Source organism: Cebus imitator, unplaced genomic scaffold (genome assembly GCF_001604975.1).
Source record: "Cebus imitator isolate Cc_AM_T3 unplaced genomic scaffold, Cebus_imitator-1.0 Scaffold322, whole genome shotgun sequence".
Classification (NCBI taxonomy): Eukaryota; Metazoa; Chordata; class Mammalia; order Primates; family Cebidae; genus Cebus; species Cebus imitator.
In genome coordinates, this window is record NW_016107637.1 from 2578210 (window position 1) to 2590695 (window position 12486).

Consider the following 12486-nt stretch of genomic DNA (forward strand, 5'->3'; position numbering starts at 1 on the left):
AACATGCAAAATTGTTGCATAGGTACACATGTGGCAGTGTGATTTGCTGCCTTCCTCCCCATCACCTACATCTGGCATTTCTCCCCTTGCTATCTCTCCCCAGCTCCCCACCCAACACCGTCCCTCCCCGGTGTTGGGTAGTTTCTTCATGCACTTACAGATTACTGGTCATCCATTTATTTTTTTTTGAGACACGGTCTTGCTCTGTCACCCAGGCTGGAGTGCAATGGCACAATCATGGCTCACTGTAGCCTTGACCTCGCAGGCTTAGGCATTTCTCCCACCTCAGCCTCCCAAGTAGCTGGGACTACAGATATGCACCACCATGCCTGGCTAATTTTTGTATTTTTTATAGAGACGAGGTTTTGCCATATTGCCCAGGCTGGTCTCCAACTGCATGGCTCAAGCAATCCTCCCACCTCAGCCTCCTAAAGTGCTGGAATTACAGGTGTGAGCCACTGTGCCTAGCCTCAGGAGAGTCTTAAGGGGACCCTATGTAGATGCTGTGAGCTCTCTTGCTGAGCAGCTGCCTCTTTGCCATTTTGCTTTCAAATTCTAGCTGCCTTGGCATCCCTAATCTCTGAACTTAGTCATCTCAAATCAGCTAAACCACTGGGTACTGTTTGCCACTTGGATTCCCATGCACTGTACTGCAGCCCTTTCTAGTCAGTGAGTTGGGAAAATCATAGAACTTTGTTTCTCTGGAAGGAAAGGTTCTTTTTGTATTGATATATTAGCTTTATAACTGAAGAATACTTGGAAAATATTACAAAGGAATGTTACCTTTGTCAGCTATCCTTGTTAGTAAGATTAACTGTTATTTTCATGCAGTACTCACAGCATTCTACCTTGATCTTTCCTCAGTGAGGGGTAAAGAGATTTTGGAGATCTCTTCTGATGATGATAAAACTATTTCTGGTAACCCAGAAATAGTTTCTCTGTTATGGGAGAAAAATGCTCAGTTGATTGCTTTCTTTTCTTTTTAAAAATTACCTCCTTCTTTCCCCCTCATTCTTGCTGTCTTTTTTTTTCTTTTTTCTTTTTTTTTTTTTTTTAAAGAAACAAGTTCTTCTGGCTCTGTCATCTAGGCTGGAGTGCAATAGCACAGCCATAGCTTACTACAGCCTTAAACTCCTGAACTCAAGTGATCCTCCTGCCTCAGCCTCCCAAGTATCTAGGACTACAGGCATGCACCAGCATGCCTGGCTAATTTTTAAAAATTATTTTTCATAGAGATGAGGTCTCACTGTGTTGCCCAGGCTGGTCTCAAACTCCTAGTCTCAAGTGATCTTCCCACCTCAGCTTCCCAAAGAGCTGAGATTACAGGTGTGAGACACTGTGCCCAGCCTCTCTCTTTCTTGATAAATATAAATCCTAATCTTTTGTCCAATTGTTAGTTTTTCTGCTGCCACTTGAGATAGCTTCAATAATGAAAGGCTCTTGAGACCTAAATAGACTAGCTGGACTAGTTCATCCCTAGACAGTGACTACCAAGATTGTCCATAGTACCTATCCCATTGGAGTCTGACTATTGTAGCTATTCTCTTCTCTTTACCTTTGGATGTTCATCCAAAACTGGATCTTCCAGGAGGCCAAGAGAGTCTGCTTGGTCCTGATTTTGTGTGTTTAGTTTCTATGTTATAGGATAACCCTTCTACAGTTTCCTGGTTCTCTTTGTAACTACCTTAGTGTGCTTTTTCCCTAGTATCCCTTGAAGGTATTGTCTATGTTTTGCTTTGTTTTGTTTTTATCAACAGGAGAGGAAGGCAAGCCTGAGATTAATCAGCAGTTAAGCCTAGAGTCTATGGAACTTGATGAGCTTGCCCTAGAAAAGTACCCCATTGCTGCACCCCTTGTCCCTTACCCAGAAAAATCCTCTGAGGATGGAGTTGGAAACCCTGAAGGGAGAATATTAAGTGGAACTCCCACATTCAAGAGAAGGGTCATAAGCCTTTTAGTTACCATTGAAAACCACACGCCATTAGTAGAACTCTCTGAATGTTTAGGACCTAACACACTTTCTGAAATTCTTGATTTTCCCTGGGAAGAAGCCAAAAATGTGTACAAATGTCCTGAATGTGATCAAAACTTCAGCGATCATTCATACTTGGTTTTGCATCAGAAAATTCATTCCAGAGGGAAAAAACATAAATGTGGTGACTGTGGGAAGATCTTCAATCATAGAGCCAACCTGAGGACACACAAGAGAATCCATACGGGTGAGAAACCTTATAAGTGTGCCAAGTGCAGTGCCAGCTTTCGCCAGCACTCGCATCTGTCCCGACACATGAATAGTCACGTAAAGGAGAAGCCCTATACATGTAGCATATGTGGTAGAAGTTTTATGTGGCTCCCAGGATTGGCGCAGCATCAGAAAAGCCACACTGATGAAAAAGCCTACAAATCTAAAAACTGTGATAAATACTTTGATGAGAAACCAAATCTTGCTTTGCATGAGGAGACATTAATATCAGGCCCCCAGTATCAGCACACTGAGTGCATGAGGAGCTTCAGGCAGTCTTCATATCCTGCCCTTTCTGAGAAGAGCCATGCGGAGGACTCTGAACGCTGCAGCAGTGATGGGGACAATTTCTTCTCATTCTCAAAATTCAAGCCCTTACAGTGTCCTGACTGTGACATGACCTTTCCTTGTTTCTCTGAGCTTATTTCCCATCAGAACATTCATACGGAGGAAAGGCCCCATAAGTGCAAAACATGTGATAAAAGTTTTGCTTTGGACACAGAACTTGCATGCCACCAGAAGAGCCACACGCTAGAGGAACCTTTTAAATGTACTGTGTGTGGGAAGAGTTTCAGGTCGAATTTGCATCTCATTACTCATAAGCGAACCCATATGAAAAACACCACATAAATATAACAGCTTGTTGTTAGTGATTGGGCTTTTCAGTATCTGTATGGTGGAAAGCAGTTACTGTATATGTCCCAGGCAATGTGCTAAGCACTTTACACGCATTCCCGTGTAAAACTTAATTCTCATCCCAACCTTGATTTAGGTAGTACCATTTCCACTTTATAACTAGGGAAACAAAAAATCCATGTCTTAAAGCTAGTGAATGAACCCAGGATTTGAACTGAGTTACTGTTCAACTATGAGCCAGAAAAAGATAGAAAACTTTCATTTAACTTCAATTTTTATTAAAATGAAGGCTTTTGCTAGAGTTCTTTTAATTTTGTTTACGTAGTTTATAACTTTTAGAAGGAAGAGAATTTATTTATATTTTGCCAGTTCTGCAGATATAATATTTAGGAAAGTAAATGCTTTTATATGTTTTATACTTTTTTTTTTTGCTATAACTATTTGAATGTAACGTTTGTATAAGATTGCTGTTTTACATGTGTATTCCCCTAGGAGTTTAGAAGTTTTTTTCTGTCCTGTAAAAGTTCCCAAATGGGTAGACTAGTTTATATCTTGATGGCCATTAGTAGCCACAGAGTTCCCTATCATAATTCTGATGCCAGGGGCAGGTACTGGCATTTAGGACCCAAATGTTTGCAAGAAGTTTTGGTGGAGTCTAACTGTAGCCCTTTGTGGAGCCTGGACTTGGGGAGGGGGAGGAGTACTTGCTCCTTTCTAAGATTACCTCTAAATCAGTACCTAAGCACATTACCTGTCTTGCTACGAATAATTGTAATTGTTTCTCAGTATGGTAGCTACTTTAGGGATATTATCTAATTTAATCTTCAGAATAAATCTGTGACTGAGAAAAAAAATACTTGTTTCATAAACGAAACTGAAGTCTTCAAAGGGTAAAGTGAATGCTTTGCCTAGCACACAAATCACATTGTGGTGAAGCTGACATTAAGCCTGGGTCTCTCTGACTACAAAGGCCATGCAGTCCACGAGACTACATCATTTATTGGCATTTGTACCACATAGTAGCACTGCAGGCTGCCAGGGAGAGGGGCCCTGAGATAGGTAGCTGAGGTTGGTCATCATGGAGACGGTTCTGCGTGCTCGCATCCTAGAACCTTCATTCTCTTTGTGATGTACCCTGACTTACATATACAGTTAAAGAGCAGCAGAAGACTCTCCAGAACTTCGAGTTTGAACTCTCGTCCCTGTAATCAGATAAGAGATTTCACACTTCGCAGAGTACAGTTCTGAAGGTCTTAAATAGGGTTTTTTTGTTTTTTTAAACCTATAACATTTCCTCTCCATCTCCAAAGAAAATGCATATAAAAAATTGTTAGATTTTAACCAAAATACTTGACAATATATATTTAGATACTGCTATTATAGATAAATATTGGAGCAAAATATTGTTAAATAGTATGGTTATTAATGTTAAAGAACCGCAGAATGTTGTAAATACACATTTATATAGAATTTCTCATTAAAGTTGATTGTATGCTTATCAGCAAAACAGTATTTACATGGGATTTGATTAGGATGGAAGAATGCTTTCATTCTACTTAAATAAACAGTATAAAACTGCAATATTTGCTAAAATTGAATTGTTGCTGGAAATTCTAATGAGAAAAGATAAAAGACTCTTGAAGACTAATTGTATGGAAGTTAGCAGAAGGTGGTCCTACAGAACAGCAGATTGAAGACTCAATATACAAAAAGATGCTGGATACTCAGCCAAGCTCTTACTACGGAGTAGAGGCAGGAAGATACTGTTCAGGTCAGAGGAAAACTGAAACCAACATCCCCAACCCAGAGAGTTTCTCTCTCTTTTTGTCATTCTTGTCTTGTTTCATGTTTGCAGATCCACAGTTGAGACTATGTGCTGCTCTGTATGTCAGGATCAGACTTGGCTCTTTGTTTCTGATGTCTCCACTCTTAGGAGATAGGATACTGGCTTTCAGGTTTCTCTGAAATGCTTTGAAATGTGTAGAAAGATAGTCTCGAGTTAGGTTTCTTATTAGCCAATTCTGAGATGTCTTGATCTTTGTTAAGTAACAAGAACACCACCTCCTTGCTCTCCTGCTTTTGCCCTCAATGGGAGAAACTGGCAGGTGCCTCAGCACTTACCGAGGACTCTAATATTTCAGTCAATGATCTAATGAAGAGTCACAGGATGGGGGATGAAATTGGGAAAGAGGTCTGGATTAGCAGAGTTGCTGCAGAAAGAAGTAGAGGGGCATATCTTAGAAGACACTTAGAGTTGGGCTGATATAAAAGATGGATGCTGTTTTTTTTTTTTTTTTTTTTTTTCTCCTAGAAAATATAGCAGAAAGTGAGAACTTGTCCTGTTCTACACCTATGACGGAAGTTTGCCTTTCCACATGAATCTTTCCTTCACAATTAACCTCTCATATTTTGGAGTTTTATTTATTTATTCTCCACATTTTGGAAGATTATGACAAACTTCCCTAAAAATTAGAAAAAACACCACTTCTCAGAAACATTAACATACATGTGGGTATAACTAAAATGGCTTTTTGGTATAATACTATTAATGATTGGCATGCAGAAAAAAATGAAAAAAAATCCCTTAAGTGTCAGTTACTGTGAAATAGGTATATTTTCAGTTGTTTGCTTATTGTGCACTTGTACTTAAATAAATTTGCTGGATGTAATTCAAGCTGGTTTGCCCCCAGGGAATTGAAGGAAAAGATGTATCTGCTGGTGAGATTCAGGTTTTTTATGGTGATGGCTTTTTCTGCCTTCTGTTTATACTGTCAACTGATGTAGATAAATTCCATAAAATTGTCATTAACTCAGAGATATTAGCCTACCATGTTAGGTGCGATTCACAAATACTGGATAAAAGTTAATCTAGGAATGAAAAACTAAATGCAAGAGTTTATTGCTATAATGATGGGTTAACTGCATTTTGCAGCATGGAATTCAACACACTATGAGAGTGAAAACTTTGTGCTGAAGAAATTGACTCAGACAAATTTCTTGGCTTTTGTTGTTGCTGCAGTGATGAAAATGTGTATCTAACAGTTCCTTAATATGATTGCTGGAATATTACATTCTGTTAAACAGTTATTACAGCATTTTTCCAATGGAATTCAGATGTCAGCAGTTTACATTTTGTAAATTAAGAAATTGTGGAATGTAGTTGTTTTTGAATGAGGTGGACTCAAAATAGTTTTATTTAGAGCTTTGTTGCTACAGGTGGCAGTCTATTGACAGCTCCTCATTTAACATAGAAAATGACTAACCCAATAATTCAGGGAGCTAAAACTCAGTAAATGCCATTTTGAATCTTTGTCTCCTGAGTTTCCATATAATTAAGTGGCTGTGTTCAAGTGACTGCAGCATAAGACGTCATACAGTCTGAAACTGCAGAGTTTGATCAAAGTAATCTGCAATTTACTGCCTTTGTGTACAACAGGAGACATAGCAGGTTATAGTTTAAATGAATAGTCTATTTTGAATGTTCATAAAACTTGTTATCCCTGTGGGATTTCAGTAGGAAAGTGTTTTTGCCTTGACCATCTGTTTAACAAAATGATCTTCCTTAGAAGTGTATATATTCATCTGTTTTAGTTTTGTAGTTTAGGAGGGCTATTGATGTGACTCAAAGATGACCATTACCCATCTTTCCAACGCCCATCTACGTAGTAAAGGTGTTTTGTTTTTTATTTTGAAATTGACATTCCTCTTTGCATTAAGTCTGTGGGGGAGGGGGGAATACAATATAAATATTCATCTATGTAAACATAAGAATATGCTGTAATCTCTAGTTCCTTTGGATACCTCAGAAGTCTGTTTATTGTATACGTTTATACTGTTTGTTTAATGTTTTGGTTTTACTGTTTTTGACGTATTCTCATCAGTCTTAGCTCTATATTGTAAGCTCTCAAGTTATTGATCATGTTTATGTGCAATTTGGCATCTAATAAATGCTATTTTATGATGATGGCAATGAACTTTTTTTTTTTTTTAAGTGGTTTTAGGTGGCAATAAGGTGAATTTTGAAGACTGTTAGGATTGTGGTTTAGAGAGATTGAGTGAATGACTTCGTGCTGCTTAATAAAGAAAGTAAAATCGCTTCCTCCGCGAAATTAAACAGAAAATTCCGGCTCATTTCGGGAAGCTAGTGCTGGACTTAAATTTCCTTTCGTCTTCACTGTACACAGGAGTACAGGGGCAAGGATCTCTGTCTTCACAGGGCAGCTACTGCCTGATGCGGGTTGCCATTTACAGCTGGGAGTCCAAGAAGCGGATGTGGTGAGCAGGATTCCCAGAAGGCCTCGCGTGGCCTCAGGGAGATACCGGGTCTCCAGTTTGGCCACCAACCGCATGGGTCAGCGGAAGTGCCAACGAGATGACATGCGCTACAGCGGCCCACGATGCGGAACCGGAAGTCACAAACCACTTCCGGTGCCCGTTTCCGGCAGCGCTTGCGCATTCCCGGGGCAAGTGGGATGTGGTGAATGGTGGAGACCCAGCAGTGGGGTTTGGCCGTGTGCCTGGCCATGTCCACTGCATATCGCTAGGTGATCTCCATATAAATCTAGTGGTATGGGTAACAGCGTTTGCCGAGGAACTCCGCAGGTCCCTATCTCCGCATCATTAGGAGAGTAACAGAGGTGTGACTGTCAGACACCAACACGATCAGAATCACCAATCCCCATCTGTGATTCTAGGCGTTAGGACGGGAGAAGCATCTCTGCGCCACCTTCCCAGCCCTGATCCCACTTACGCAATGTGGAGCTGTGGGCCTGTCTAGCGAATGTGTCTCTGGCTTGTTGAAGTGGATACTTTGTACTTCTCACTTGTGCTGGGTAGAGAATCTTTTCTTTACAATCAATACCAGTGTCTTAGGCTTTTGTCATGGTCTGCAGCCAAATTCTAACCTGCTTCTGGTTAGCTGGAATGTACCCTTGGCTTACCTTTGGTAAATGGTATCTTCCCAGGTGCACTTAGCCACTCATGGCTACAAAGACCTCACTTTAGGTCTAGCTTCAGTTTCTCTTCTATGTGCTCCAGATTCCTATATTCAAGTGCCTACAGAAGATCGTCCTTTGGATGTCTCTCAGGCATCAAAACACATGCCCTTAACTAATGCTTTTAGCCCCTGACCTGTTTGCCTACAGTATGTGGGGCTATATCCATACAATAGCTCATACTATCAACAAACACCCCTTCTTTCCTCTTGCTACAGCTTGAATATTTGTGTACCCTAAAAATTCATGTGTTGGAATTATAACACTTAAATTGATGTTATTAGGAGGTGGGGCTTTTGGCAGAGCCCTCATGATTGGGATTAGTGTTCTTATAAAAGACTGCAGGCCTGGTGTGGTGGCTTATGTCTGTAATCCCGGTGCTTTGGGAGGCCACAATGGGAGTATTGCCTGAAGCCAGGAATTCAAGACCAGCCTGGGAAACGTAGTGACACCCCATCTTTACAAAAAAATTTATTTGGCCCGGTGTAAGTGGCTATCACTTGTTGCTTGTAGTCCTAGCTACTTGGGAGGCTGAGGCAGGAGGATTGCTGGAGCCCAGGAAGTCAAGGTTGAGCCTGTGAGGACCCAGCAAGAAAATGCCATCGTTGAAATGGCCTTCACCAGACAGACCACCATTATCTTGGGCTTCCTCGCCTCTAGAACTGTGAAAAAAAAAGTCTGTTTATAAGCTACCCAGTTCATGGTATTATAGCATCCAGAACAGGCTTAAGATATCACATCCCTTCAATCATCAAGTCTCATGGATTCTACCTCAAAAGTATCACCAAAACCTGAATGTTTCTGTCCCTACTGTCCTCATCCTATCCAACAGTATTCACCTGGGTTACCTGAAATAGCCTGCTGATGACTTTTATATCACTCTTGTTTTGTGTCAACATAGCTAACACATTCCCATTTAATAAAATAAGCTTTATGGCCAGGCGCAGTGGCTCACACCTGTAATCCCAGCACTTTGGGAGGCCAAGGCAGGTGGATCACGAGATCAGGCATTCAGGACCAGACTGGCCAAGATGGTGAAACCCCATCTCTACTAAAAATACAAAAAATTAGCCAGATGTGGTGGCAGGGGCCTGTAATCCCAGCTACTCAGGAGGCTGAGGCAGAGAATTGCTTGAACCTGGGAGGTGGAGGTTGCAGTGAGCTGAGATTGTGCCACTGCACTCCAGCCTGGGCGACAGAGCGAGACTCCATCTCAAAGAAATAAAGGAAATATTATGAAATCACTTGCTCCCCGAAACTCAGCAGAAAATTCCAGCATTATTGCAGGAAGACGGCACTATATGTTGATCTTTTCAGTCTTTGCTGCACAGTAGTAGAGGGCCAGGTACCAGATAATTATGATTATCTCATTGTCCAACTTGACATCTTTCATTGGCTTCCCATTGTCCTTAGGGACATTTACATTTTCAACATGACCTTCCTAGTCATTACTTCCCTGCCAGCATCAATTTCAGCTGTTCTTTTTCTCTCACCTCTCTCCAGCTACACATTCTCTCAATTCACCAAACATACCAAGCTCTTCAAGAATTGTGCACATACTTTTCCTTTGACTTGGAACACCCCCCTGAATTCCTACATCCTTTGTTTTATCCTCCTTACAGGAATTACTATGCTTTTAACTGAATAGTAATTATGTAACTAATGAAATTTCATTTTTTCTCTGGGGGCAGAGACCAGGAACATGATAGATGCTTAAAATTATGCACTGAATGAAACTAACATGGCTCTGTCACTTTTATAGTGTTGGTTTCAGCTTAAAGACTGTCAGAGAAGAAAGGAGAATAGACGCTGGTGCCATCAGTTACTAATAGGCAGGAGGTATAGTAATATACCAAAGAAGATGTAAGGAGTTTAAGAAAAAACTAAGCAAGCTTAGTTTTTTAGGCTAGTCTCGAACTCCCAACCTCAGGCAGATCACCGGAGGTTGGGAGTTTGAGACTAGCCTGACCAACATGGAGAAACCCCATCTCTACTAAAAAAAAAAAAAATTAGCCAGCTGTGGTGGCACATGCCTGTAATCCCTGCTACTCAGGAGTTTGAGGCAGAAGAATTGCTTGAACCCAGGAGGCAGACGTTGCAGTGAGCCAAGATCGCGCCATTGCACACCAGACTGGGCAACAAGAGTGAAACTGTCTCAAAAAAAAAAAAAAAGGCTGGGTGCAGTGGCTTACACCTATCATCCCAGCACTTTGGGAGGCCATGGTGGGCTGATCACAAGGTCCAGAGATCAAGACCATCCTGGCCAATGTGGTGAAACCCTGTCTCTACTAAATACACAAAAATTAGCTGGGCCTGGTGGCATGCGCGGTGAGCCACCAAACCTGGCCAGAGGACTTTTTTTTTTTTTTTTTTTGAGACGGAATTTCACTCATGTTACCCAGGCTGGAGTGCAATGGCGCGATCTTGGCTCACCGCAACCTCCGCCTCCTGGGTTCAGGCAATTCTCCTGCCTCAGCCTCCTGAGTAGCTGGGATTACAGGCACGCGCCACCATGCCCAGCTAATGTTTTGTATTTTTAGTAGAGACGGGGTTTCACCATGTTGACCAGGATGGTCTCGATCTCTTGACCTTGTGATCCACCCGCCTCGGCCTCCCAAAGTGCTGGGATTACAGGCTTGAGCCACCGCGCCCGGCCCCAGAGGACATTTTAAACAGGTACGTGAGCACATTCAGTGGCTGTCCCTCCTCCAGGGTCAATGCAGAGCAAGCAGACAAAAATGCACTATTCTGGCTGGACACTGTGGCTCATGCCTGTAATCCCAGTGCTTTGAGAGGCTGAGGCAGAAGGATCACTTGAGGCCAGGAGTTTGAGAACAGCCTTGGGAACACACAAACACCCTGTCTCTACAAAAATTTTTCTTAAAAATTAGCCAGGTGTGGAGACACGTGCCTGTAGTCCTAGCTACTCAGGAAGCTGAGGCAGGATGATCGCCTCTGCCCAAGATTCAATGTTGCAGTGAGCTATGATGGAGCCACTGCATTTTAGCCTAGGTGGCAGAGTGAGAACCTGTCTCTTAAAAAAAAAAAAAGAAAGAAAAGAAATAAAAAGAATTTTAAAAGGCAGTTCCCAGTTTCTCCCTAAAAGGGATTTGTCTGTACATTTTCTCAACTGCATTAGGCTACTAAGTAGTCTGCATCTAGTAACTGATAGGGCTGGTAAACAATAGACCTCTAGGAGCGTGAACAGGCATGTGGGAACTTCACTAGTATTCTCCCCTCTTCTGCTATTCCATTCAGAGATAAAACTAGGGGCCAGGCATGGTGGCTCATGCCTGTAATCCCTGCAGTTTGGGAGGCTGAGGCAGGTGGATCACTTGAGGTCAGGAGTTCAAGACAAGCCTAGTCAACATGGTGAAATCCTGTCTCTACTAAAAAATACAAAAAATTACCTGGGCATGGTTCGGGGGCACTTGTAATCTCAGATACTCGGGAGGCTGAGACAGGAGAATTGCTTGAACTTGGGAGGCAGAGGTGGCAATGAGCTGAGATCGTGCCACTGCACTCCTACCTGGGTGACCAAGTGAGACTCTGTCTCAAAAATAAAACAACAAAAGAAAAAAACTAGGCTTCTAGCTTCTTCCTGGTTGGAGTATCCCAACTTTTATAGCTTCCGTACAACAGACCAACTCCTAAATCACCTGTCTCTGGGAATTAATGAGACTGTATTCACAAGTCCCCCTAGACTACAGAGAAGAAAAGGGTTTAAAAAGGGTGTTTGAGCACTTCTAGCATCTGTTTCCCCTAACTCAGTACAAAGTGAGCAGGCAAAAACACTCAGCTCCGAGTTTACCCCTGGAAGGAGTTTGACTGTACACCTAATGTCCCAACTTTCCCAGCTGCTGTCCATGAGTCAGGCCTCTACCCTATATCTGGGTACTGACAGGGCAGGCAATAAGTAGTCCTTTGAGAGCCTGAATGGCCATGTGGTCGCTTCCCAAATTCCTTTTGCAGGTTCACTCTAGAGATAGAGCCAAGCCTCTGAACAATGCACCTGTCCCAGACAACAGATGGGTGCTGCAATTCACTAGGCCCCGGGGGGTAACAATACATTAGGCAGTGGGTTGAAAGAGTGTGTGCTCTGAATGACAATGCAGGTCTTTGCTACAGATTATCTCCTCAGTTTAGTGCAGGACAAGTGAGAGATCAACACCGGTTGCCAACTTTTCCTTGAGGATAGAAGTAACTGGAACACATATAACACCCTGACTTTTCTACCTAAAATTCAGGAACTGGCCTCAATATCACCAGTCTTGAGGCACTGATGGCATTTGGTACAACCCAATCTCTTGGGGGTAGCAAGAACAAAGAGAGCAGTTTGTACAAGCACAAAAGTTTGAGAGGCACCTAGAACCTCTGGTTGGGTTGATAGGTGAGATTCATCTCCTACAAAAAATCAGATATTAAGACTTAGAAAGGGGCAGGGTAGGGTGGCTCATGCCTGTAATCCCAGCAGTTTGGAAGGTTCAGGCTGGCGGATCACCTGAGGTCATGAGTTCGAGACCAGCCTGGCCAACATGGTGAAACTCCATCTCTACTAAAAAATATAAAAATTAGCTGGATGTGGTGGCAGTCACCTGTAATCCCAGCTACTCA

The 12486-nt window shown here is 42.2% G+C and overlaps 1 protein-coding gene across 1 annotated transcript in view; it reads left to right on the forward strand.

The window, feature by feature from the left end:
• Window positions 1–6842, forward strand: part of ZNF597 (zinc finger protein 597) — an 11341-nt gene extending 4499 nt beyond the window's left edge. The window contains exon 4 of the mRNA XM_017504494.2: window positions 1758–6842. Coding sequence (XP_017359983.1) covers window positions 1758–2872 — 1115 coding nt within the window. The 3' untranslated portion in view covers window positions 2873–6842. The remainder of the gene's footprint in view (window positions 1–1757) is intronic.
• Window positions 6843–12486: the final 5644 nt, after the last annotated feature.